At 52.3% G+C, this 27,322-nt stretch overlaps 2 protein-coding genes across 13 annotated transcripts in view; one reads left to right on the top strand and one right to left on the bottom strand.

The window, feature by feature from the left end:
* The window catches only part of EML6 (EMAP like 6), an 87,202-nt gene extending 73,766 nt beyond the window's left edge, over positions 1-13,436 (top strand). For 2 of the 7 annotated variants that reach the window (XM_071582239.1, XM_071582238.1), the window contains exons 32-43: positions 593-613; positions 954-1,127; positions 3,479-3,687; positions 4,173-4,330; positions 4,935-5,049; positions 5,829-6,017; positions 6,504-6,676; positions 7,402-7,564; positions 8,008-8,111; positions 9,060-9,213; positions 9,866-9,966; positions 12,231-13,436. In XM_071582239.1, coding sequence (XP_071438340.1) covers positions 593-613; positions 954-1,127; positions 3,479-3,687; positions 4,173-4,330; positions 4,935-5,049; positions 5,829-6,017; positions 6,504-6,676; positions 7,402-7,564; positions 8,008-8,111; positions 9,060-9,213; positions 9,866-9,966; positions 12,231-12,255 — 1,586 coding nt within the window. In that variant the 3' untranslated portion in view covers positions 12,256-13,436. Of the gene's footprint in view, positions 1-592; positions 614-953; positions 1,128-3,478; positions 3,688-4,172; positions 4,331-4,934; positions 5,050-5,828; positions 6,018-6,503; positions 6,677-7,401; positions 7,565-8,007; positions 8,112-9,059; positions 9,214-9,865; positions 9,967-12,230 lie in introns of those variants that run through there. The other 5 variants (XM_071582243.1, XM_071582242.1, XM_071582241.1 and 2 more) reach the window with 4 other exon arrangements.
* Positions 13,437-14,294: 858 nt separating this feature from the next.
* RTN4 (reticulon 4) overlaps positions 14,295-27,322 on the bottom strand; it is a 40,777-nt gene continuing 27,749 nt past the window's right edge. For all 6 annotated transcript variants that reach the window (XM_071582252.1, XM_071582246.1, XM_071582247.1 and 3 more), the window contains 6 exons: positions 25,017-25,224; positions 23,489-23,627; positions 17,482-17,551; positions 16,817-16,863; positions 15,712-15,770; positions 14,295-15,342 (listed from right to left, as the gene is read on the bottom strand). In XM_071582252.1, coding sequence (XP_071438353.1) covers positions 15,300-15,342; positions 15,712-15,770; positions 16,817-16,863; positions 17,482-17,551; positions 23,489-23,627; positions 25,017-25,224 — 566 coding nt within the window. In that variant the 3' untranslated portion in view covers positions 14,295-15,299. The remainder of the gene's footprint in view (positions 15,343-15,711; positions 15,771-16,816; positions 16,864-17,481; positions 17,552-23,488; positions 23,628-25,016; positions 25,225-27,322) is intronic.

Here is a 27,322-nt window from a genome sequence, read left to right as displayed (position 1 = left end):
AACTCTGGGAGGAGACTGGAGTCCAGAACTTTAGGACAGAAGTAACATAACAAGGAGCAGGGAAGTGGTTTCAATGAGCACCATGGCAAACCATCAGCTGCCTGTGCTGAGCACTGTCCCCTCAGTGTGAGTGTGGGGGGAGCCCCCCACCCTGCACAGGGTGTCAGAGCTGTTCCAAATGCTGATTTCTGGGACATGGAAATGGTGACTGTTAAAAGCCCTTTTCTTGGGACCCAGGAGATCAGTGTTTCTGACTTTGTTTGATACTTTGTGCAGCTACAGAGTCATTTCACTTTTAAACTGAGTAGGTTTTAAAACATGCAAGTCTTTAGCCTTTCTTTTAAATGCCACTTTTAAAACTCAGAAGTACTAAATATTGTTGCAATATTTGTGTATAAAAACCAATATACCCAAAATAGTTCAACAATATTGCTGCTTATTTGTTTTGTTGATTTAATCCATATCCATTTCCAAGTTTTTAATTTTTTTCCTTCTGGTGCTGATGCTGGCACTTGAGCATGAGAAACATGACTTATTTCACCTATTGTTTTCCCTTGGTGCTTCCTCATTTGCCATTGCTCTCACAATGCAGGTGACATGACAGAATTCCCAGGTAAGGCTGATTCCTTTGTGACTTGTACCAGTTTCATGTTGCCTGATTGTATCTGAATCCCAGATACAAGTGAAACATCTACAGACAGTTTCCTTTGCATGAGGCTCTTCATAAATGTTATGTTGTTCTTTTAGAACTTGTCTGATTTCATGGACTCCAATGATTCCCCCTGTGTTTTGCAAGCTCTTATGATTTCTCTTTGTGTTCCAGTAGTGTTAATCTTCAAAAAAAAACCAACCCCCAGTTTCTGTCTGTTCAGGTTAAATGTTCTTGGAAAAGGCCTGCTTTGCACTGGAGCTTTCCAGACTGAATTCTCTTTAATGCTGCTGTTTGCCCCCAGGTACAACTCCCACCATCCACATCTGGGATGCCATGAGCAAGCAGACCCTTTCCATGCTGCGCTGCTTCCACACCAAGGGCGTCAACTACGTGAACTTCAGCGCCACTGGCAAGCTCCTGGTGTCAGTGGGGGTGGACCCTGAGCACACCATCACCGTCTGGAGGTGGCAGGAAGGTAAAGCACAGCCTGGCACAGCGGGGCACTGCTGGGCACTCTGCCTTGCCAGCCTTGGGGCTAGATCTGTACTCCTTCCCTGAGCATCCCAGTCCCTAAAGCAGTTAAAGGAGATGGCAAAGGGCTGGAAAACATGAATAAGAAGTTTTAAACATCTGTTGTAAGTGGAAGTTAAGGAAAGAATGTTGTTTAGAATCATAGAATCATAGAATCGATTGGGTTGGAAAAGACCTCCAAGATCATCGAGTCCAACCCTTGGTCCAACTCTAGTCCATTTACGAGATCATGGCACTCAGCGCCACGGCCAATCTGCATTTAAAAATCTCTAGGGATGGTGAATCCACCACCTCTCTGGGCAGCCCATTCCAATGCCTGAGCACTCTCTCTGTAAAGATTTTTTTTCTGATATCCAACTTAAATTTCCCCTGGCAGAGCTTAAGCCCATCGTGCCCCCTTGTCCTATTGCTGAGTGCCTGGGAGAAGAGACCAGCCCCCACCTGGCCAGAACTTCCCTTCAGGTAGTTCTAGACAGTGATGAGGTCACCTCTGAGCCTCCTCTTCTCCAGGCTAAACACCCCCAGCTCCCTCAGCCTCTCCCCATAGGGCTTGTGCTCCAGTCCCTTCACCAGCCTTGTTGCTCTTCTCTGGACTCGCTCCAGCCCCTCAATATCCTTTCTGAACTGAGGGGCCCAGAACTGAACACAACACTCAAGGTGTGGCCTCACCAACGCAGAGTCCAGGGGAAGGGTCACTGCCCTGGTCCTGCTGGCCACACTATTTTTGATCCAGGCCAGGATCCCATTGGCCTTCTTGGCCACCTGGGCACAGTGTTGGCTCATGTTGAGCTTCCTGTCAATTAGTACTCCAAGGTCCCTTTCTGCCTGGCTGCTTTCCAGCCACTCTGTGCCCAGCCTGTAGCACTGCAGGGGGTTGTTGTGGCCAAAGTGCAGGACCCGGCACTTGGCCTTATTGAACTTCATCCCATTGGAATCAGCCCATCTCTCAAGTCTATTCAGATCCCTCTGCAGAGCCCTCCTGCCTTCCAGCAGATCGACACTCCCTCCCAGATTGGTGTCATCAGCAAATTTGCTGATGATGGACTCAATCCCCTCATCTAAATCATCAATAAAGATGTTAAACAGGACTGGACCCAATACAGACCCCTGGGGAACACCACTGGTGACTGGCCGCCAGCTGGATGCAGCTCCATTCACCAGCACTCTCTGGGCCCGACCCTCCAGCCAGCTCTTAATCCAGGAGAGGGTACACTTGTCCAGGCCATGGGCTACCAGCTTTTCCAGGAGTATATTATGGGAGACAGTGTCAAAGGCCTTGCTGAAGTCCAGATAGACCACATCCACAGCCTTCCCCTCATCCACCAGGTGGGTCACCTGATCGTAAAAAGAGATCAGGTTGGTCAGACAGGACCTGCCCCTCCTAAACCCATGCTGGCTGGGTTTAATCCCTTGTCCACCCTGAAGGTGCTGTGTGATTGCACTCAGGATGAACTGCTCCATAACCCTGCCAGGCATGGAGGTCAGGCTGACAGGCCTGTAGTTGCCAGGGTCCTACTTGCAGCCCTTTTTGTGGATTGGGGTGACATTCGCCAACCTCCAATCATCTGGGACCGCCCCAGAGAGCCAGGACTGTTGGAAGATGATGGAGAGCGGTTTGGCAAGTTCTTCTGCCAGCTCCTTCATCACCCTGGGATGGATCCTGTCTGGTCCAATAGACTTGTTAGGATCCAGCTGGCTCAGTAAGTCAGTAACTAAATCCTCCTGGAATACAGGAGGGCTATTCAGCTCCCTCTCCCTGTCTACCAGCTCCAGAGGCCAGTTGTCTTGAGGGCCACCTGTCTTACTGATGAAAACTGAGGCAAAGTAGGTGTTAAGTACCTCAGCATTAAATTAAGGAAATAATTTCTTTTCCTTCCTAAAATACTTGCAATTCTGTGCTGTAGGTAGGCCTTTGGGAAGTCATTTCCAGGAAAGAGCAATCTTTGGAAAAGGTGATGGGTGAGGGGAGAGGAAAAGTGTCTCAGCTCCCCAGTATGTCCCTGGGCACTCACAGGAGGGGAATTCACTGATGATCTCCAGCATTTCTCTGTTGTTGTTTCACTGACCCAGGAGAGGCAGGTTGTGCCCTGAGGGCCTTAAATCTGCCTTTCCTAAAACTGGGGCTGCAGTGGAATAACAGGGACCTTGTGGGCTGAATGCATGAGGATTGGCACACTAAACAATGTTGGGATTGGCAGCTCTCGGCACCTGGGACACAGACCCCAGTCCAATATCAGCTCAGTTTATTCTGTAAAGTCACCTCAGAGCTCAATTTTCCTTTTCTGATTGGAACAGGGGCCAAAGTTGCCAGCAGGGGAGGACACCTGGAGAGGATCTTCGTGGTGGAATTCCGCCCGGACTCCGACACACAGTTCGTGTCCGTGGGGGTGAAGCACATGAAGTTCTGGACTCTGGCTGGCAGTGCCCTGCTCTACAAGAAGGGGGTCATTGGCTCCATGGAGGATGCCAAGATGCAGACCATGCTTTCCGTTGCCTTCGGAGCCGTGAGTTGCACTTCTGCTCCAGAGTTTACATTGCAGTGTTACTGTAACTGCCAGGGTCAGTTTTCCCTGTTGGAATCCAGCCCGAGGGGGTGGTGCTTGGTAATGAAACGTGGATTTAACACCTGCACACCTTCAGATCCTTCCCTACGTTTTCTGAGCACAACTGGATTCCTCTCAGTGAGGATTTGCTGTTAAGGTCTGTGCACACCTACTGCCTGGCTTGTATTCCTTTTACTTTGCTGGTTATTTGGCACTTCACTGGTGAAAAAGCTGCAGTATTGTTAGTCTGTGCAAGGACTCTGCAGCCTTTCTCTCTGGTGGTAGTTTTGTGAGACACATGCCAGTGATACAGGCAATGGTGACAACTCAGAGCCCTGTGCAGTGTGGTCATTCGTGAGTCTTCAGTTTGATGTGGAGGGGTTTAGTTGAAGGGAACAGAAGTGCAGAGGTGTTTATTACACCAGGGGTCGCTGTATGTGTTGCAGAACAACCTGACGTTCACGGGTGCCATCAATGGGGACGTGTACGTGTGGAAGGACCACTTCCTGGTCAGGCTGGTGGCCAAGGCGCACACGGGCCCCGTGTTCAGCATGTACACCACGCTGCGGGACGGGCTCATCGTCACCGGAGGCAAGGAGAGGCCGTAAGACACCTCACCTTCCTGCCCTGCACAGCTCCTGCCTCTGGCTGGGTGTGGGTTTGCCCCATGCCCGGGGGAAATGGGCGCTGTGCTGGGGCAGCTGCACTCCAAATGGTGCATAACCAGCCCAGGGGCCTCAGTCAGTCAAGGACCAAAGGAGGACACTCACTCCAGGGTTGCAGTTACTCACCAAGGACACACTGAGCCTCCTAGGGATTGATCTAAACACCTGGATAAGCTCCTGGTTGCCTGAACTCCTGCCATAAGTGGGATTTTCCTAATTTTAACTTCTGTCAAACTCCAGCCAACCTCTCCCAGTGGAGACTCTGTAAGTTAACAGAAGTAACACATTTGCCAAGTGCCAGAAATCTGAGATTGAGTGACAAGAGAACAACTGGGTGTCGTTTCTTGGCAAGAGAACAAATTATGATGCTGTTTAAAACATGAAGTGTGAAAGCATTTTGTTTTAATAATTCACCTCCCATTCCACAGTCAGGAGGTGTGTTCAGGTAGAGCAGAGCCGAGCGCACATGTGTTGTGAGTGAGGCAGGAGAACACTGGTGGCTTTCCCCGCGGGACAGCCGGGTAACACAGCCCTTGTTCGCAGCACCAAGGAGGGCGGCGCGGTGAAGCTCTGGGACCAGGAGATGAAGCGCTGCCGAGCCTTCCAGCTGGAGACGGGGCAGCTCACCGAGTGCGTGCGCTCCGTGTGCCGCGGCAAGGTGGGACACGGGGCGTGTCTGTCCCCTCCCTCCCCGGGGCACACACGGGGCCTGTCTGTCCCCTCCCTCCCCGGGGCACACACGGGCCCCTGTCTGTCCCCTCCCGGGGGCCACCCCACCTCCTGAGCCCGGCACGGCCTTCAGGCTGCAGTGCTGGTTCCTGGGGCAGCCTCTGCTCCTCCTCAGCAGGGAGGGCCGGGCTGTGCAGGTCCCCAGGGGCAGTGCTGAGGGCAGGAGCACACCTCTCCAGGGGGACCTTACCCCCGGCTTTCTTTGCAAACAGCAAAAGGAATTGGGGTCCCTGCAAGGTTTGCTTCCCAGGAATGCAGACACAGCTCAGATCTTTCCCTGGATCACAGCTTACAGTTTTTTAAAGTCACAAAAACCCCTGGAGAATTGCTGAGGGACTTTGGGTTTTGTAAAGTGGGAAACAATAGAAATGGCAGAGTAATTTGAGTTGCAGTCGCTGTTGGCCACGTTTCAATTGTACCTGGCGGTGTATTCTTGTGGTGCCCCATGAGAGGGGTCTGTGGTGCTACCCACACTGGGTGACTGTCCACTGAGCTCTGTCCCACTTGGCATATCAAGGCCCAGGAGTTTGCCACACTCCTTGGAACACCCCACTAGGTACTGCTGGTTTTTATTTCTAGTCAAGTAGCCATTAAGCAATTCCAGACTGTATCTGTGCCTCTGCCAAGGAAGCTCTGGCAGGTTAGACCGTGACAGGATGTTACTGTGACACTGACAACCTTTCCCTGTTCTTTTTCTGCCACAAACAGGGGAAAATCTTAGTGGGAACAAAAGATGGAGAAATCCTTGAAGTAGGAGAAAAAAATGCTGCTTCAAACTTGCTGATTGACTGTCACATGGAGGGGGAGATCTGGGGCTTGGCAACTCACCCCTCCAAAGACATCTTTATCTCTGCCAGTAACGACGGTACCGCGAGGATCTGGGACCTGTCGGACAAAGTGAGTGTGGCTGAGCAGGAGGAGTCTGTGCAGCCCATCCTGCTGCTGCAGGGCTTTATTCCCCAGTCAGAGTGACTAACTACCACCAGTGATAAAAACAGCAAATAAATACAACATTAAAAAAAGCCAAAATAACAGAAAGGTTTCTGCTCATGCTGGGCAAAAGAAACCCTTTCAAAAGGTCCTTGCCTGAGCTAACAGGGATGAGTTTTAATAAGGGAGTGAAGTTGTAGGAGATATCAAAGTCACCTTTCAAAAGGATTAGGAAATGGATTTTTTAGCTTTTTGTGCTAAGTAGTTGTGTTTCTGGTGTGGAACTGGCTGCGACCCTCTGACATAGCACCGAACCTGGCACTGCCCCTGAATTCCCGGGTGCTGGGTGTGGGACAGCAGCTCGCTGCTGTTCAGGGGACACGGGCAGTTTGGTGGGTGGGGCAGCTGGGCAGGCTGGGTGTGGGGCGCTGTGAGCCTGCTGTGTGCCCACAGAAGCTGGTGAACAAGGTGGCCCTGGGGCACCCCGCGCGCTGCGCCGCGTACAGCCCCGACGGAGAGATGGTGGCCATCGGCATGAGGAACGGGGAGTTCGTGCTCCTGCTCGTCAGCAGCCTCAAGGTGTGGGGCAAGAAGCGTGACAGGAAGTCGGCAATTCAGGATATCAGGTAGGAAACCCCCCTGGGGGCTCTGAATACACAGACCATCGAGTGCCACGCTCCCCTGAGGTTCTGCAGCTCTCTGTCTTTTGGACCCTCTGTGAAATGCTGAAGGGCACTCTCACAGGGCTTGTGCTTGCATTCACTTAGAGCCTGATTGAAGCACAGCCCCACTGCAGAGCTGTGGCTGTGGGAGTCAACAGGACAGTGCTTTTCCAAGTTGTAATTCCTGCTGTGTATCCCAGAGGAGCAGAGTTACTCTGCATACTGTCAGGGCACCGTTAACAGCAGTTAACTACAAACAATACAGAACAAAATCACATCCTGCTTTGGGTGGGAAAGGTTCTTGAACCTCATCCAGTGCCACCCCTGCCATGGCAGGGACACCTTCCCCCAGCCCAGGTGGCTCCAAGCCCCATCCAACCTGTCCTTGGACACTCCCAGGGATGGGGCAGCCACAGCTTCTCTGCCCAACCTGTGCCAGGGCCTGCCCACCCTGACAGGGGAGAATTTCTTCCCAATAACTCATCCAGCCCAGCCCTCTGCCAGAGATACCCTCAGTCTTCCTCTTCTCTTAAGCATCTGGGTTTGGTTTGGGTTCAATCTTGTTGTCAGTAGTAGTATTTTCTTGTTTTCCAGTAAAAAAGCTTTATTGTTGTGTTGATGTGGGAAACAAAAGCAAGTCTTGCACAGAGACAGCCAGTGATGTCCCCATTGCATACTTTGTTGTGTAGGATCAGCCCAGACAACAGGTTTTTGGCAGTGGGATCACAGGAACACACCGTGGATTTTTATGATCTCACTCAAGGCACAACCCTGAACCGAATCGGGTACTGCAAGGACATTGCCAGCTTTGTCATCCAGATGGACTTCTCTGCAGACAGCAGGTACATCCAGGTATGTGTGGGCTTGATTGTGCCATGGGAAGGGAGGGAGGCACTAACTAAGGTGTGCCAAGGGCAATGGATCCCCCAGGGCAAGGTGGCGGTGCAACTGAGAAAGAAATCATGGATTGGAACCACATGGAATGGCTGTGATGATCCCAAGGCTGGGATGTGTGAGAGCTGCATTCATTGGTGAGGTTTCTGATTAGTAAAACTCAGTAGAGATAAAGCAGGGAGTGTAGAACAGAAGGGAATCTGTCAGCTCTGCATAGGAATCATCATCCTGTAATGTTGTCATTCCTTCGTGTTGCACAGGATGAATTCTAGATAGCCAGGAGACATTTTATCCAACCTGTTTAATTCCTGGTAAATCTGGTGAGACTGTTATGCTGGAAATCTCCAAGGGAATGGTGTGTGTGTGGCAGAGGGCCCAGCTCCTTCCTTTCCCACTGCCAGGTGTCCACAGGTGCCTACAAGCGTCAGGTTCATGAGGTGCCCCTGGGGAAGCAGATCACAGACCCTGCGGTCATCGAGAAGATCACCTGGGCCACGTGGACCAGGTAAGACCCAGCGACCACACTGTGGAGCTGCACCTCACACACTTGGCATTTACACACATCTGTAGCTGTTGGCTGGCTGCAGTAATTACTGCTGTAGTAATTACACCAGGGGCTGTTGCAGAGCAGTAGTGGCTTCTTGTCCTGGGCCCCTCACACGGCTTGGGCCACTCCAGGCTTCACTTCCACTGTCACACTGGGGTCAGCACTGCCTTGTCCCACACCTGCAAAGAACAGCAGCACAGCAGACCTGGAAATGTGCCCTGGTTGTGTTAAGGAGTTGTGGGTGTCATTGAAATACATTTCCTGATAATCCAGGAACCTCTACCCAGGATTGCAGAGCTCTGGCTGGGCTCTTCCTGCAGGAAGTGGGACAGGCCAAAGGCAGATCTGACAGTGGATGAGAACCAGACAGGTGTGGGAGAAGGTAAATGAGAATCCTCCTACTCCAACTGCTCTGCTGTTGAGCATAGAAATGTGCCCCAAATTCCCAGTTCCTGAGGAGTCCTGACAGCTGGTGGGAGGGGGGCACACACCTCTGGCAGTGACTGGGTTACAGAGAAACTGCTGGTTTTGAGGACTGGTCACCATCCAGACAAGCATTCCCTGACTGAGGAGCTCGTGGCTGAGGGAGCACTGCAGCCAGAACAACCTGGGCTGGTGCAGGAGGCCAGAGCTGCCAGAGCTGCACCAGGTCCTAGGTAGAACAGTGCCCGTGGTTCCAGAGGAGATAAACCTCGGGATTTATGGATGGAGACGGTTAAAGAGTCACACCAACCCCACGTACTTGTGGGATGCTCTCTGGGCTGGGGGCGCAGTCAGGGCAGCAGGGTGGAGGGTGAGGCTTTACTGCCGAGGCAGCCCTTGCTCCCCTGGGGGCTGTGTGGCCGTGCAGGAGCAGCAGAGAGCCGGGCCCCTGCCCTGACGCTGCTGCTGTGCTGGTTTGGGCAGCACCCTGGGGGACGAGGTCCTGGGCATCTGGCCCCGCAGCGCGGACAGGGCCGACGTCACCTGTGCCTGTGTCACTCACGCGGGGCTCAACATCGCCACGGGGGACGACTTTGGCCTCGTCAAACTCTTCGACTTCCCCTGCACTGAAAAGTTTGTGAGTGGCTCTTTGCTGTTCCCCAGCCCAGCTTTGGCTTTGCTCGAACTCCTCAGCGCGGGGTTTGCCAGCACCCAAACCACACGGTCTGGCCCCGACAGCTCCCAGCACAGCCTGGGGGGCACACGGACCGGCGTGTGCAGCTGGGATTGCTGCAGTCTGCGAGCTGCGGGGCCTGGAGGGTGTGTGTGTTCCCTGGGCTATCTGTGTGCCCTCTGGTGTATCTGTGTCCCCCCCGAGCTCCTGTGTCCCCCCGATGTGTCCGTGTCCCCCCCGCAGTGTGTCTGTGTCCCCCCCCACTTGGTGTGTCTGTGTCCTCCCCCCGCCTGGTGTGTCTCTGTCCCCTCTGGTGTGTCTGTCTGCCCACCAGTGTGTCTGTGTCCCCCCCGGTGTGTCTGTCTGCCCACCAGTGTGTCTGTGTCCCCGCTGAGCTCATGTGTCCCCCCTGGGCTGTCTGTGTCCCCCCGGGCTGTCCGTGTCCCCCGGGGCTGTCCGTGTCCCACCCTGATGTGTCCGTTTCCCCCCGTCCCCCCGGTCTCCCCTTCCCAGTGTACCTGTGTCCCCCCTGGTGTGTCTGTGTCCCCCACCCCAGTGTGTTCGTGTCCCCCCTTGGTGTGTCTGTGTCCCCCCAGAGCTGCTGCTCCCTCCACAGGCCAAACACAAGCGCTACTTCGGCCACTCTGCGCACGTCACCAACATTCGCTTCTCGCACGATGACAAGTTCGTGGTGAGCACCGGAGGGGACGACTGCAGGTGAGGGGGGGCTGGCACTGCCACTGTAGGTGAGGGGGGGGCTGGCACTGCCACTGCAGGTGAGGGGGGGCTGGCACTGCCACTGCAGGTGAGGGGGGGGCTGGCACTGCCACTGCAGGAGAGGGGGGGCTGGCACTGACATTGCTGGGCTGGTTGAAAGCTCAGCCAGGGCTGCACACAGGACACAAACAGATGACACACACACACACACACACATAGAGTACAGACAGAGAAAAAATAATTTGAATGTAAACAAACTGAAATCATGCTAAGCACATGTCACAGTCATGACATGCCAGGAACGTGCCACAGACATGCCATACCGTGAACATGCCAAGAACATGCCACAGTCATGTGAAATGCTAAGAACATCCTAAGACCATGTGACATGCCAGTAACATGCTAAGGTCATGGGACATGTCAGGAACATGCTAAGAACATGCTAATGTCATGGCTCACGCCAGGAACATGCAAAGAACATGCACTGGTCTCATGACCCACTGACAACATGCTAAGTACATGCCAAGGTCACGAGGCACACCAGGAACATGTGAAGACCATGCTCTGGTCAGGTGAAACAACAGGAACATGCTATGAACATGCCAATGTCATGTTACAGGCCAGGAACATGCTAAGAACATGCCAAGGTCATGTAAAAAGACAGGAAAATGCTAATGCGTGTCACATGACATTATCATGATCTTAGCATGTTCCTGGCCTGTGACATGACCTTGGCCTGTTCTGAGAATGTTCCTGACGTGTCACATGACCTTAGCATGTTCTTACTGTGTTCCTTACGTGTCACATGAATGTCGTATGTTCCTAGCATATTCCTGGCATGTGACATGAGCGTAGCATATTCATAGTGTGTTCTTGGCATGTGACATGACCATAGCATGTTCTTGGCATGTTCCTCACATATCACATGACCTAAGCAGGTTTTCAGCATGTTCTTGGCATGTTCTCACGCATGTCACTCAGCCTTGGCATACTCCTGGCATGTCATATGATATTAGCATGCTCTAGTTATGTTCTTGTCATGTTCCCACGCATGCCACATGACCTTAGCATGTTTTTAGCCTTGCCCCACATATGTCACATGACCTAGGTGTGTTCTTAACATGTTCTTGGCATGTCACGGGACCTTAGCATGGTCTTGGCATGTTTACAGCATGTCCCAATACCTTAGCATGTTCTTGGCATTTTACTGGCATATCATGTGACCTTATGTTCTTACCATGGTCCATGGTTCCTTAGTCTGTTCCATGTTTCTTTAGCATGTTCTATGGTCCCTTCACGTCTTTTAACATGTTCCATGTCATGAGCATTTTCCATGGTCCCTTACCATGTTCTTGGCCTGATCTTAGCATGTCACATGTTCTTACCATGTTTCACAGTTGTGGTGCTTTTTAGCTTGTCTTTACATGTTCTTAGCATGATTTTGGCATATTTGTCCCTAAATTGTGCATGTCTCATACAACCCACATGTCACACACAGACACACACCCTTCCCATGCACACATCACACACATGCCCATACATGTCACATACACGTGACACCCACACCCCCACGCATGTCACATACACCTTCCCCATGCACACGTCACACAACCCCATGCACATAGCACAGCCCACACATATCTCACACACACACCCCTTGCACACTTCACACACACTCACCTCACACACACGCAACACTCACACTCCATGCCCCCATCACACACTCACACATACACCCCACACATACGTCACACACTCCTCCCTCTCCGGCCCCGCACACACAGCACATGCAGACATACACCCCCCTCACACACTCCCCACCCCCCCCGCCACACATCCCATGTCACACACACATTCCACACAGCCTCACACCCACCTCTGCATTGGTTTCATCTCTGCTGTGAAGGGGCCGGTGCTGGTGGGTGGGGAAGAGCTCCAGGGATGAGTTGTGCTGCCCCGCAGCCCTTGTGCTGGCACTCCTGGGGCAGGGAGGGGTTACACACCCCTGGCTTTATTTCACACACACACACACACACAAATGGATTTATTTCACACATAAACTGTGTTTATTTCAGAGAAAATGGCTTTATTTCACGCCCAATGTCTTTGTTTCACTCACACACACAGAGTGTTTCTATTCCTCACACACACACACACACACACACACACACACACACACACACACAGAGTACCTTTACTCCCCCTCCCTGTGCACCAGGCTCTGGGCCCCCCCAGCCCCTGCTCCTCTCTCTGTCTCTCCGCAGTGTGTTCGTGTGGCGGTGCCTGTGAGGAGCCTGTTCCTGCCCCTGGCACTGCCCCCACAGGGCTGGGCCTGGATGCCCCTCTGGCTGGGCTGGCCAGGGCCAGCCCCCAGCCCGGGGAAGGAGCCGAGGGGTGAAGGGCAGCCATGGGGCACCGAGGGCTGCACAGGCCCCTCCCACCGCTGCTCTGGCCGAGGCTGGGCTGCCCAAGGGAGCAAACTCTGGGCCAGGGCCGGGCCCTGCCCCGTGCCAGGCTGGGCTGGAAGGGCTGTGCCCGGCCGGAGGTGCCCAGCCCTGCTGCCCCTGCTCTGTGCCCGCAGCAGGGCGGGAGCGTGTGCCAGGCAGCTCAGGGGCAGCGCAGCCTCTGGCAGGGAAGGGGCCAAGGAGCAGCTGTTACGGCCAGTGCAGTTTCCAGTCTCTCTCTTTCTGAGGCTCCGTTTCTCTCCCTGAAGTGCCTTGCCCAGTGGCTGCAGGCATGGGGGGCTCCAGCCTGGCCCCAGCCCTGGGCACACACACGGTGCTACAGCTCTGCAGCTGCTCTGCCCCTAGGAATGCCAAAGGGATCTGTGCTGGCAAGGGCAGGAACCGAGGGCCTGCTGGGGCAGCTCCTGGGACTGTGCTGGGGCAGCTCCACTCCCACAGGGACACAGCTGGGCACAGACCCGGCCAGAGACACTGGCAGAGCAAGGCCCAGGCAGTTCCTGCCCAGGTGCTCCTGCACTCTGCCCTTCCTGCCAACAGGAGCTTCACAGGGACCTCCTCCCACAGGCACTGCCCAGCCCTGGGCAAAGCCTCCCTGAGTGCCCAGTCCCTGCTCTGGGGGGTTCCCCCCAGGATGGCACCTGGCAGGCCTTGGGGCTCCTCCTGCAGCCCCCGAGCCCCTGGGGCAGCCTGGGCACGGGGCAGCTGAGCTGCAGCAGGGAGGGCACCACACTGGGGCACCAAAGGGAAGGGAAAAGCACTCACCTGTTGGTACAGCAGTTGGGCAACACCAAACCCCTCCGGGGACAGAGGAATGGGAAAAAGAAGAGCAAGTTGAGCTTTTCCCACTGGAAGTGCTTGGAAAGGGACAGCAAATGTGGGCAATGCCAAACATCTATTTAAGCTACTGAAAATTCCTGCTGTGGAGCTACTACCATATTTTGCATTTCCTTTCTTTGTTAATTAAAAGAAATAAAGGCTCAAATAAAACATGTAGACTTACTTACATTTAGTCTTTGAAAAGCAATGTTAAATATAGTGCTTTAGTCCCAGCTCAGGACAGTGGGATTTGAACTCTGGAACCTTCCTGCCAGTCCACTCTCCCGCCCACTGCATGGAAAAGTAGCAAAAAAAACATCCCATTACAGGAGTGATTCCTGCTGGCTTAACACACCAAGTGCTTCAGCAGCCTCCAAGGCTCCCCTTTTCCCAGGGGAATGTCTCAGTGCCTTCCAGGCTGCCCAGCAGAGCAGCTGGCACAGGCACAGCCAGCCCTGGGGCCAGGCCTGCTCTGGCACTGCTGCCATCAGGGGGCACCTCTGCTGGGCTGTGCCCCCTCAGCTTGGCCTGTCCTTCACACTGATCGTGTCCCAGAGAAACCCAGGGGTGGCACAAGGAATGCACCAAGGGATGTGCCAATACCCCAAAGCAACAGTGTCTGTCAGGAGAGCACTTACAGTTGGTGTGTTCCCTGCTCTGGCTTCACGTGGAACATGGGCCAAGCAACGCTGTGTTATACTGGAAACTGAAAGATTAATGCATGAATTTATATTTTCCAAGGGCCAAGATGCTATTAAGTTAAAATCTGTCTCAAATAAATTTGGATACAAGTTCCCAGTGTCCCATGCTTAGATGAGAACCAACAAGTTGAGCTGAAACCTGTTGGGACTTGCTTTCCAATTTCCTTCCAAGTGGAAAATGGCATTGAACAGTGTCCCAAAATGCCAAGAGCTGCCACACTCCCTGGGAGCTGGAGCTGCCCCCGTGGGTGGCACTGCACAGGGGCAGAGGGGCCGTGCCCGAGCACCCCCCACCCCCAGGGCCAAACAAACAGATCCACCCCACTCACCTCAAGGAACCAAAGTGTACTTTATGTCTATAAGCTTTATTGATACTTGGGGTTCTGGGGCCGTTTTTTTTTTTTGCTTTTTTGTTGGGTTTTTTACATTTCACAATGCATTCCACAGACTTAGTTCAGTACAGCTCAAACTGCAAGTGTATAAATTTTCACTTATCATTTCTTGCATAACAGGACAGGGCTTTAAGTTTCCAAACAACATTTGCAGCATTAGATACTCGGTCCACAGATCATCAGAGTCTGAGAGCTGGAGAATCATTTGCTCAAGATCAGCTACTGCACATTTGTGCACAGAGTGTGTGCTGGAATTCTCTCTTGCTCTGTGTGGAGGCTCTTTGTTCGTCTCTCTGTTGTTGTTCCCAACAGATGCCAGTGTTTACAGAGACCTTGGGGTTTCTGAGGCTGAGCTTGGAGCTCACCCAGGCCTCAGCCAGTTCTCTGAAGTGCCAAGCACTGTGGAGCAGCTGAAAGATCTAAGCTTTGTGAAACACATATATATATATTGGCAATTGATAAAACAATAAAATCACAATACAGCTATACTCATACCAAAAAGGCAAGATTCTTCAAAACTTGCTAAACTGGTATATTCTCCTAAACATCTCATTTTAGAAAATCTGCATCAATCTACACAGACCATACACAGTGCACAGACTGGGAAGTGTTTGCTCTGCTGTGCCCCTGCTCTCCCTCCGGCCCAGCAGAACTCCTCGGGTGAAGCGAATGTACAGCTGCCTGTCCTGGGCTGAGCCAGCGCTGCACACAGCACAGGGAAAGAGGATTAGTTTTAGATCCATACATAGCAGCTTACAATACTTAAGATGATGAAACACATGGCAGTCAAAACAGTTATTTTTTCCTCAAACACTGCGTTGCTAAAAAAATTAAAGATCTGTGAAATTGCACTGCAATGTCAAGGGCTTTGCTATTCCCTGACCCTCCCCGTGGAAATCCAATGAGTATTTTCCCCCTTCAAAGATGAACTTCCTATTGATAAGTTGCTTCAGGCTTTTTTATTCAGTTTTGCGCTTCAACCCCGGGATCTTTGCTTGGATCCTGCAAGAGGGAGCACAAGGGAAAGAACAGCACTTGAGTAACTAACAGAAAAAAGAAGGGATAAACAGAGTCTTGAAACAGTAATGTGTGAGCAGACCCATCACAGCACAACTAATTACACTCTAGACTCCTCATTTCCCCCCTCCAACTGCACTTGCTGAGGGCCTCAGGTGCCACTAATGGGCTGAATGCAGAGTTCTGTTACAAATCATACAGGCCCAATTTAATAAAACCATCGGCGAGAAAGGAGCTGATTCCTCACCACTCCAGAGTCAAACAGACCCTTTTGCTCCCAGGGCTGGCACATCCAAAAGCACATTTGTTGTCACAGACAGGAGTACAAAGGGAAACCACAGCAAACCAACTCACTTTGCCATGGCATCTTTGACATTCTTGTTCACGAGTCCCAGGTAATGGTCGATTTGGGCCTGCAATGGAAGCAGACACAAGTTAGAGCCCTGCTCTCCCTGTGCACAGTGCCACAGAACCCTCCCTGGGTGCAGTGGGAGCTCAGCTGTGGCATTCCCACTGTGATGCCAGGGCTGCCATGCCAGTGTGTGCCTCCAAGACTGCCCAGGGCACAGCAGCAAGCCCCCAGACAGGAATGCCAGGCTGCTGCCTGGTCCATCCAACCCAGGTGTGGGTGCCCAGCCAGGACCCTGTGGGCCCCAGGGAGCAGCAAAGCTGCTTAGTTAGCTGGGCTGGGCCTGGTAACCAGCTTGAGAGGATTGAGCAGCCCAGGCTAAGCCCCACAGCCTGTGCATCCTTGCCCAGGGCTCCAGGGCCTCCTTTCACTGCCCCAGCAGCTCCTGTGGGGCTGCACCATCTGCTGCTGCCTCCCCTCTGCCAGGCCCAGCCCGGGCTCCGGGGCCCTTGTTTGTTTGTGAAAGGGGAGAAGGAACGGCTAAGCCAGAGCTGGCCCCCTCCTGGGCTCTGACCTGCCACACACAGGCCTGGCTATAATTTAATCAGAAGCATTTTGCTTTGGCTCCTTCTTCCCTCCTCCTTTTACACTGGTGTCTCTCCCCAAGAACTTGGACCAGGCCAAGCAGCTCCCACACCTCCTGTTTTTGCCAGGGCTACAAATTCCACGGGGCTTTGGGAAACCAATCCTGAATATCAGTTCCAAAGAGGTTTCTTCAGGAATTGTTTTGGAAGTGCTTCACAGCAGGATTAGCACACCTTGCCTAGTGCTGCTCTGGCCCTGACCAAAGCCTCTGGCTTCATCAGGCCTTTTCCATACCTCCATGCTAGGGAGGCCGCTTCCATTTCCACCAAAAAGAAGGAAGGAAGCACACACAATCTGAACTTCAAAATGAACTTGATTTTCTTGGCCCTGGCTCCTGATTAAAGGCTTATTTTTAAAGGTTTTAAATTTTACAAGACCAAAATTAATTTTAGCTTTGTTTGTTTCTGGTTTGGCTTCAACAGGCCAATTTTATGAAACATTTAACAAATTCTATTAAACACTCACCTGATGTCTCTCATAAATAACAGGAACACTGAAGAGCGAAATCAAAGCTGGAAAAGAGCACAGCAAAGGTGTAAGTATTGAAAACAGAGATGGTGTTCAGGCAAAACAAAGCCTTGTTTCCATACCTCCACATGTCTTAAAAAGAGTACAAGCAAAAGAAGTACCTAAGCCCCAGACACACACTGTTGGCCACTAAATTAGATAATCCCTATTAAGGAGGGCCTGGGCTGTCCTCCAGGGCTCACTGTCACAGTACAGGAAGTCTGGTCACAGGTCATTTTTCCACTGTGGATTATGCAAATGCTCCCCCGAGGATGCTCAGGCATCAGCTGGGTCTGACACCTGAATCCAGCCTGCTCAGGGATCCAGGGAATAGAACTGCAGTGGGCCAGGACCACGGCACATCCTGTACCCCCCAGAGCCCCAGGACATGCAGGGCAGGCTCACCCTGGCAGGGACAAGCACACCCACATGCCTGGGAACACACTGGAAAATCAGCCATCTCAACATTCCACATGACCTGCTCTGCAGTGTTACTAAAGTCTTAGGAAATGGACCCAAACCCACATCCTAAGAGGACAGGAAGAGCCTCCCAGCACTGTCCAGATCTCAGTGATTTGCCAGGCTATTTGCTGTGGCAGGAACTGAACAGTTTGAACACTTACCCAGGATCAGCAATGTCAGACCATTGAACAAGGCACCAACATAGGTGAACACCCACATCAACACTGCAAACTGCAAAGGGAAAGAGAGCCATGAGCCCCAGCTGGGACCAGCACACACAAACACCCAACCCCAACTCCACCTCAGCCTTGCACAGCACATGTAACCACAGCTGGTGCAGCAGGGGGCTCAAGGATCCAGTAAAGGGTATGTGGGGTCCAGGTCACAGGGCTGGATTCAGCCCCAGGCACAGCAGGGACCAAACACTGCTTCATGTCCTCTGCCCTCCCAGCACTGCCAATGCCATGGGCAAACAGAGCTCCTGCCTCCCACCCTCCACAGACAGGGGCCAGGCCAGGCCAGGCTGAGGGGCTGGTGCCACACACAGAGCCAGAGGGCAGGTCACTGGTGGGGTGGGGTCTGCACCCAACTCAGAGGCATCCACTGTGGCTCCAAACTGCCACAATCACCCTTGGCTCAGCAAAGGTCTCACTGAACCTGGGACTAGACCAGGCAGAGTCTTCTGTCACATCAGAGGAAAGCCCATCTGGAATGTAATATGGTAGGGTTGGCTTGATTTATCCTTTCTCCTTAAAAAAATCCAAAGGTGCTTTGGATATTAAAAAATTTAAGAAAAGAGGAGTGAACAGTGCCCTAAAATGGAAGCTGGCTCCAAATGAGAGGCAAACTCAGAGGCAAAGCCACCCCTCTTGCTGACAGACACTGTGCCCCCGTGCCCCCGTGCCGCCCCCATGACACACACTGATGCCCCCGTGCCGCCCCCATGACACACACTGTGCCCCCGTGCCGCCCCCATGACACACACTGTGCCCCCGTGCCGCCCCCATGACACACACTGTGCCCCCGTGCCGCCCCCATGACACACACTGTGCCCCCGTGCCGCCCCCATGACACACACTGTGCCCCCGTGCCGCCCCCATGACACACACTGTGCCCCCGTGCCGCCCCCATGACACACACTGTGCCCCCGTGCCGCCCCCATGACACACACTGTGCCCCCGTGCCGCCCCCATGACACACACTGTGCCCCCGTGCCGCCCCCATGACAGACACTGTGCCCCAGGGCCACCGTGCAGGCCCCATGACAGACACTGTGCCCCAGGGCCACCGTGCAGCCCCCATGACAGACACTGTGCCCCAGGGCCACCGTGCAGCCCCCATGACAGACACTGTGCCCCAGGGCCACCGTGCAGCCCCCATGACAGACACTGTGCCCCAGGGCCACCGTGCAGGCCCCATGACAGACACTGTGCCCCAGGGCCACCGTGCAGCCCCCCATGGCAGACACTGATGCCCCAGTGCCACCGTGCAGCCCCCCATGGCAGACACTGATGCCCCAGTGCCACCGTGCAGCCCCCCATGGCAGACACTGATGCCCCAGTGCCACCGTGCAGCCCCCCATGGCAGACACTGATGCCCCAGGGCCACCATGCAGGCCCTATGACACACACTGTGCCCCAGGGCCACCATGCAGCCCCCATGGCAGACACTGATGCCCCAGTGCCACCATGCAGGCTCATCCCTCCCTGCTGCTCCCAGCCCTGCCCAGCCCCAGCCCCACTGGCTGCACACAAAGCTGCCTGACCTGCAGCCCCTCAGCCCTGCCAGGGGAGTGTCCCAAGCACACCTCTGACCTATCCGGCTCTATTCTGGGCAGGATTGCTCCCAAGGAAAAGCAGCCAGCTCCTTCTAGAGTTGCAGGCTGGGGAGGGGCTGGCAGTCACCAGAGTGGCTGTGCCAGTCTGCCCCTTCACACACAGCCCCCCAGCCAAGCATAGGGCTTGTTTCCTGGGCAAGCACCAGGGAGCCCTGGACAGGCACACAGGAAGACTGGCACAGCACCAGGGAGGGAGAGCGGGGCACAGGGAACAGCCCCAGGTGAGGCAGCAGGGAAAGGATGGAGACAAAGTGCTGGCAAGAAATCCCCACTGAAGGGATCAAGGTGTGGACCAGGATCCTGCTAACTGGCCTGCAGCCAAGTTACTAAAAAGTTACATATCCCAACATCCAATTTTAGCTTCTTTTAAGATGTAAAATACCCAAAGCAAACAAGTCAACAGCCAGCAACAAGTAAGGGCAGGACACAACACAAGTTTAATTCCCTGACTCCTGAATGCAATGAGGTTTAGTGGCAGAGCCTCCTTCAGAGCTGACCCCATTCCAGACCCTGGGGAATGAACTGCAGGGGGGCAGTTCTGCTCTGTCAGCACTTTGCAGCACAAGGAAGCAGCACAAGGGGCACAAAGCCAATGCCCAGCCTGCAGCACTGCCAGCACTCACTGGAGGTTTATCAGGAAAAAGAAAGCGCATTTCCCCAGCCTCCCTCATGGCTGATTCAAACCTTGGCCCAGCTGTGCCCTGCAGTGCCAGGGTGAGCCTGGCATGGCCTCTCTGCACGAGGCACTGTCAGGGAGCAAACAATTCCATGGCAGAGGCAGCACATGCAGCACAGCCCCCAGCCCACAGAGGAAAGGCACCAGCTGTTACTGGGCAAAATGCCCCCCTGTTTGTGATGGCTCTCAGGGACTCTCTGGCAGCAAATTAACTATCCCAACAGCCATCCATGACTTGTTCCTCATGGACACAGCTCCCCAAGGCTCAGCACCACCCTGGGCAGCCCAACAGCAGGAACATGGCTGACAACTGTGCCCAGGGCAGAAAATGGGAGTTCATGCAAGCAGAGGGGTAACAAGACATGATTGTCTTGGTCAATCCCAAAGTCCAACAATTATCAGAATTATCCAACCCTATTTAGTGAGTACAGAATTTATGGCTCAAGAAGGAGCAAAATCCAGGAGTTCACATTTGACTGAGGTGAGCTTTGCTTCTCCCAAAGCCTGCCCGGAGCAGCCCCAGGGTGTGCCCGTGCCCTGCACCATGGGCAGGCTTTAGTCCCCTCCCCTGGCTGCTGCTGGGGGGCACAGGGACCCCAAGCCCACCCCACACACTGCACAGTGAGGGGCAGCTCTTGGGAAAGCCAGGGCTGCAGACCCCAAAGCTCAGAGCCCCCTCCCACAGCTCCCCTTTGCACCCTTTGACACCCCCAGCAGCTCTCCCAGGATTACTGGGCTCTCAATCCCACATTTCCCTATAGGGCTCTAGGGGTTTGCCCGTAGAAATGAGGCAAACTCAGAGACCCTTCAAAACACTACAAGGCTTACCTGAAAGGTGTAAGAAACCCTTCCAAACACAAAAAGGCTGACCTGGAACACCTCTAAATGCCTGAAGCTTGAAGCCAGGAACCAAAAGGGCAGCAGGCAGCCCAAGGTGGGCCCACAGAGCTGATCCTGCTCTGGGGATGGGGCAAAGCTCAGGGTGGGCCCACAGAGCTGATCCTGCTCTGGGGATGGGGCAAAGCTCAGGGTGGGCCCACAGAGCTGATCCTGCTCTGGGGATGGGGCAAAGCTCAGGGTGGGCCCACAGAGCTGATCCTGCTCTGGGGATGGGGCAGCCCAGGGTGGGCCCGCAGAGCTGATCCTGCTCTGGGGATGGGGCAGCCCAGGGTGGGCCCGCAGAGCTGATCCTGCTCTGGGGATGGGGCAGCCCAGGGTGGGCCCGCAGAGCTGATCCTGCTCTGGGGATGGGGCAGCCCAGGGTGGGCCCGCAGAGCTGATCCTGCTCTGGGGATGGGGCAAAGCTCAGGGTGGGCCTGCAGAGCTGATCCTGTTCTGGGGATGGGGCAAAGCTCAGGGCCCAAGCTCAGCCCAACCCTCCCAGTGATGAGCACACCAGTAAAGCCCTGTCCAGCTGAGGGACTAAGCCCAGATTTGCCAGCCAACACTGGCAGATCCAGAACTGCCCCTCTAGCCCTTCTTTCCTACAGAACATTCCAGACCCAGCCCAGAGCTGCTTCTCAAAGCTCAGCTGTTCCCAGTGCCAGCACAGCTCCCATTGCACTGATCACTCTCTACCAGGACAAAGTGCAGCTTCTCCTGGGACTCTGGCAAGGGCTCCTCTGGAATTACTCCTCTCCTTGTGCTGCATAAATATTTAGAGCCCACTTTAAGATTGACCTGAATCTTCACAAGACAGATTTTATAGTCACAGTTATTACACACAAACTGACCTGCAGACATTTTCTGTATCACAGCTCTGCAACTTGAATTATACACAAACACGAGGTTTCCTATAGTGAAGATGTTTAAACTACACGAGCCAAGGTATTTTTATTTATTTTTAAACCAGGGCCATGGTGTTACATAAGGTTCCAGAGTCCCAACGTTCTCCTCGAGCACAAATGCTTCAAAATCAGTAATTTGTGCTGGTGAACTGTCCTGACATTCACTGGTTTCATATCAAGGGTTGTTCCCAACTACCATAAATTAGACTAATTAACCTACATAAAACATTTTAAATGTCAGAAGGAGGGGAAACGAATTAGTTCAGCTGAACAAACATGTCTTTCCTATGTACTGTAGTATTTTGAAAGTGATTAGAGTGCCTTCAAGACATTCTGGCTGGAATTAATTCTACTTCCAGCATAATTCCTCCAAAAGGCCTCGTTTTTCAAGCAGTGTTCCCTGGAACAGCAGCTGGCTGCTCACTCCTCCTTCACTGCAAGGGACTGGATCTCTATACAATGGTGGGAAAGTTTTCCTAACCCACAGCAAGGAACGTGCCACAAAGGGCTTCATCAGGAACACAATGACCTTGTGATTTTGTTTGATCAGACCCAAACACAACCTAAGCAGAAGTGATCACGTCCAGAAAAATGACCAGAAGAGAACAACACACACCCAGCTCCTAAAAAATCTTCCACACAGCCCTGCTGGAGCAGGGAGAAAATTCCACAACCCCGTCTCCTCTCTCCCCTGAGCAAACGGCTGTGTCAGGAGAAGCAGAGCCCAGGGAACCATCCTGACATCCTTCCAGTGCTTCCCATTCTCCAGAGGGAAGGGACTCCGTGCAGGAGCCCTGCACAGCTCCAGGTGCAGCTTCTCTGCACCAGCTGCATTAGGCTGGAGCACAAAGAGAAACTGCACCTACAAACTGTGGGTAAGGTCCCGAGATGTGCCTCCAATTTCTACATCACAAACCCAGCAAAGACTTGGACAGACTTCCTGCTATTCCCCTGTTCCACATGGAACCCTCCCCCAGCACCACAACCCAGAGGCCTTCACAAAGCACTAAGGAGGGGATTTACTGGTGGATAAATGCAAGGGTTTTTTTTTTCAAGTAGATTAAGGAAACTGAAAAAGAAGGGGACAACACACTGTACTCATAAAGGAAATGCCAGTTTGAAAAATAAAGAAAGGTGATTAAAGCTTGAAAGGAGAGAATATAATTCTCTCAGAACAAAACTGAAGGGTTTTCAGCTAACTCTTATTATTGAGGGGTTTTTGTGTTTTGTTGGGTTTTTTTCCCTTTTCTTTGTTTCCTTTTGTTTGTTCTTCTTCTCTGCAGCTTTGCTTTGCCACCCTCAATAATCACCATTAAATGCACTCCAATGTTCTCAAGATGCCAGACAGCAACCCACACTCCGGGCAGAGTAACTGCAAACCCCAGTCAGTAATTCACAGCACTAAGAGCAGCAGCTCTTCACTCCCAAATCCATGGGCTGGAACAAGTGTCCACCTTCCCAGCAACACAAGGGGATCCCTCAGCCCCCTATTCCAGCAGGAAGTGGACACAAAACTCCCCCAGTTTTAAGAGGGAGCTGTGCACTACTCACAAACAGAACTCCAGGCCCAAAATCAGGTTTTCAAGAGGGACAGAACCACATTGGAGACACATCCTGAATGCACTCATTGGAGCAGTGCCTTGTTTCCTTAACAGATTCCTGCTGGGAAGCACCAGTGAGAGCTGGAACTTTATCATTCTGCCCAAGTGCAGACAAAGCTATCCACCCTTGTGCCTAAGGCACCTCCCCAGGCAAACCAAACCTCGTTCTTCCCTTCACCAGGACCACTGTTCATGGCTGTGTGCAAGGAGCAGGGGGGTTGCTGCCCTCCCTGCAGGGGGCTGTGTGTGCCAGAGGGGAAGACTCACCTTGAGGGAATCCACGAGGTCGTCGACGAGGAAGAGGCGGCGCAGCTCGCGCACGGTGCCGTTGACATGGCCCAGCACCACGTTGCTGTACTTGTGGATGAGCTCCTCGGACACGGCCACATCGCAATCCAGGTAGGCCCTGGGGAGGAGAGCCATGAAACCCACTGGGATGGGCTGCCAGGCTGCACCCACAGCTGTTGCCAACTGCACCCACACATCCACCCTCCCTCTGGGGGGCACATTGCTCTGGGAGGAACTCTAAAGCACACAACACAACTACTCAAAGCAACCTCAATAAACTTAAAAAGAAGTTTATGTCTCACAGCCTCTTAGGGGAAAAAACATCTTTTTCTTGTTGCTATTTACTCAGTCACACATAGCCTAGGTATGTATGTGGGACAGATACCAGAAAAATGTCCTACAAACCCACCATACCCACCATTTGTGCCCCTGGAAGACACTAATGGAGCTACCATTAAAGCTGTAACAAGCATATTATGGCATAGGAAAGGAGCTGAGTTTTTCATCATTTGTTAAAAAAAACTTCCTTGCAGTTAGTGACAGTTCTTTTTTACACAAAGATACAAACCCGTATCTGGTCACGTCTCCTTCCACTCCACTGCCACTTTTATCTGTAGTCACACTGGCTGTGGCAATTCAGAGTCCCCCAACAAGGTATAATTTATTATCTATGTGCATGCTGGAGGCAGGAGGAGCAAAGCAGCACATCTGTACAGGCAACTCATTTTACAGTTGTTACACTTTTGGTTGGGGGGATTCTGCTTGATTTTAAAAAAAAATGCACAGTGGAGGGCCCTGCGTAAGCCACTTAAGGCCAAGCCAAACATGACCTTGTGGCAAATCCAAGACAAATTAAAGTACTTTAAATGGCAACTGCAGCAGCCATTTCAAGGCTCCAATTTGCCATCACCCTTGGCTTCCATCTGCTCACCCTTCTCAGCTCATCCACAAGATACTCACTACCTGCATCAAAAATTCAATGATCTCATGGGATATTTCAAGTAAAAACATCCTTTTTCTTTTCAGATGCAGCTTTGCAACAGCAGGCACCTGGATTCTGTCAGGGACAAGGCAGCCTTGCAAGTGGGGAGCACAGAATAAACCACACATTTTAAAAGTATCCAGAAGAGTTCCAAAAAGACAAAAGTAGTGCCCTGCTGTGGTTTAACCCTTGCTACATTTATTCTGATTTTTGGTATATAAATTGTGTTGGAAGTGCTGGGTATTCTTTGAATTCTGTCCCTGGTTCATATTCCAAGGGCCACACCACCCTGAGATGCACACATTACTTCACTAGATGAAGTGCCTTATTTCTTTAATGCATTCCCAGGGAAATCCATCCCCTGTCCCAAACCCTGGGTGCAGTTTCTGCATTTCTTGTAGGACTGCTGAGACAAACAAGCTGCAGGGAAGGTATTTTCAGTGCAGACACTATTACATCGTCATGCAGCCCCTCAGGGCACATGTCACCCCCTGCCCTCCCCAGCAGTCCCAGGGGAAACCCCACCTGAAAGGGTGGCCTTCATCGGACTTCTGGATGGCCTGGATGACTCCCTTGTATATCCTGAAGCTGATGGTGACGGAGAGCAGGGCCAGGGCGATGTAGGCGGTGACGCTGACGATGCTGAACACGGTCAGCGAGAGCAGCAGGAACAGGCTGGCCCCGAACACCACGCCCGTCTTCTTGATGTCTCGCCAGTACAGCAGGTCAACAACTGTGGAGGGAACAAGGGAAGGGGTTAAACCAGGGCCTTGGGCACCCACAGGGACACAGAAAACAGCACTGCTCACTTCACTGCTTAGAGACATCAGAATGGAACTCGTTAAAGCTGAAATCGCAGCTAGAAATCAGTTATTCAGCACTGATTCTGCACCGGACTCCAGATCATTGGGATTATTGTTATTGGGATTACCTCAAAGGCAATTGCGAGAATTTAGGAACAATTCTGCCCTTGAGCAATGTCAGAATCAATCTCCTCAGCTCCTGAGCTCGGCTCTGCACCAGAACCACAGCACTTTGTGCTTCAGTTCATCCCATTGTTGTGCATTTTGGGGAGGTCACTCCCTGAAGAGACTGATTCCAATTCCCTGTTAGGACAGATGACAAGACACCAACACATCTCTAAGCCATTGGATCTTTCCAAGTCTGGTCGAGGCACAGGCCCTGCTCAAAGACTCATTAACAGTTTACTTTGTTTTCTTTGGATGGAAGCATTCCCAGGGGAGTTTATAATGTTGATTACTGATGACAGACTGAGCCATCAAGAGGGAATAATCTGACTGAGATGTCAATCCAGGCTGAATCTGCTGTGCTGCAATGCAAAAGACTTCATTTGCAAACCAAGTTTAGTTTTCCTTAAGCGACCCTCATTAGAGAGCAGTGTTAGGCCATTTTTAGCACCACTGTTCAGAGTAAACTCCACCCTTGCACAAGCCTGAGGCAATGCCTTAAGACACCCACTGCAGATTTGTTTGCTTGTATTAAATACAGAGCTCAAGATAAATTAGAGAAAAATTATTACTATTGCACTGCACTTTTACTAATCCTATCTCACCCTAAACATCACCAAAATTAACTGTACAATAATGCATCACAGCATCTGTTCTGAACTTTCTCTGAATGGCTGTAAAAATAATAAAAACATCAAACTTGACTTATTTCTTGCAGGCTGAAAAGATGGTAATGCACCAACATTCACTACTTGGCAGCCTCAGCAGGGCAAAGTCTGTGTCACCTCTCTGTAGGTACAACACGCCAAAGCCACTGGGGCTCTGCAGGGTTTTCACAGAGGTCCTTTCCCATTATTCCCCCAGGGAAACTGCACTGAATAGCAAGAAGGATGAAAATCACAGTCAGAAACTTAAACCCCCCGTTTTCATCATGTAAAATATTTCACCTAAATGTTTAGTACACATTTCAGTAGCAATTCCCTGCAGCCCTCCAGACAGAGCCCAGGTGAGAGCTGCACAAACACCATCAATGTATCCCAGACCAGAACTGCCATGGGCAGAACAGGCTCCAGCCTCCACCAGGACCCATCCCAGTCCCTCCCTCCAGCCTGGCCTCCTGTGCTGTGCCAAAGCCATCCCCTGGCCCCAGGGGCCACACCAGGCCCTGCAGTGGCCACCATGTGACAGCACCACCATATGGGCTGAGAGATAGACCCTGCACCGCCAATCCAAGCCCTCCTCCAACTCCAGCCCAGCCCACCAACATTTTCTTGGGTTTCTTGGACTTTCTTCTAGTCATAGAAGGGCCCATTAGTGTCTCTGCACACCCTGCATTAACCAAGTCGAGCCTGTTAAAGGAGCTTACCAAAAAATCGGGAGCTTGACCTACAAGTCGTTGTAACTTGCAAACCTAAACTGAACTGCAAGTAGGGCCCTGGGTGAGATCTTCAAAACCAGGCCTGCCAAAAACAGTTGGTGGATTTTGTGCTCCTAAGTCATGCAAGAAACTAATTTCTTTCAGAGCATCTGCTGCAAATCCTGAACCTGTGTTTATTTTTAAATGCTGCAATTTGAGCATCCACGGTGCTGGATTTGGGAGCTGCCCCTGTATCAGGTGACAGACGATGAGCCCCGCTCCTGTTTGCAGCAGCAGTTCTGTGACTGAGACTCCCTCCTCTTTAAAGCCTCTCCACAGAAAATCACTTATTCCTTGCACTAGTGCAGTATAGAAGTTATAAGGGATGTAGAGAGAGCAATTTATCCTATGACAGGTTCCAGGACAGAGAAACACAGGCAGATTGCTGAAATTAAAGCACACAGCAAATGCCAAATGGCCTTTAGCGACCCATCAAGTCCTTTGTT

The sequence above is a fragment of the Pithys albifrons genome, chromosome 2 (genome assembly GCF_047495875.1).
Source record: "Pithys albifrons albifrons isolate INPA30051 chromosome 2, PitAlb_v1, whole genome shotgun sequence".
Taxonomy (NCBI): Eukaryota; Metazoa; Chordata; class Aves; order Passeriformes; family Thamnophilidae; genus Pithys; species Pithys albifrons.
The sequence above is the reverse complement of the archived record's forward strand: the minus strand, read 5'-3'. Positions and strand labels throughout refer to the sequence as shown.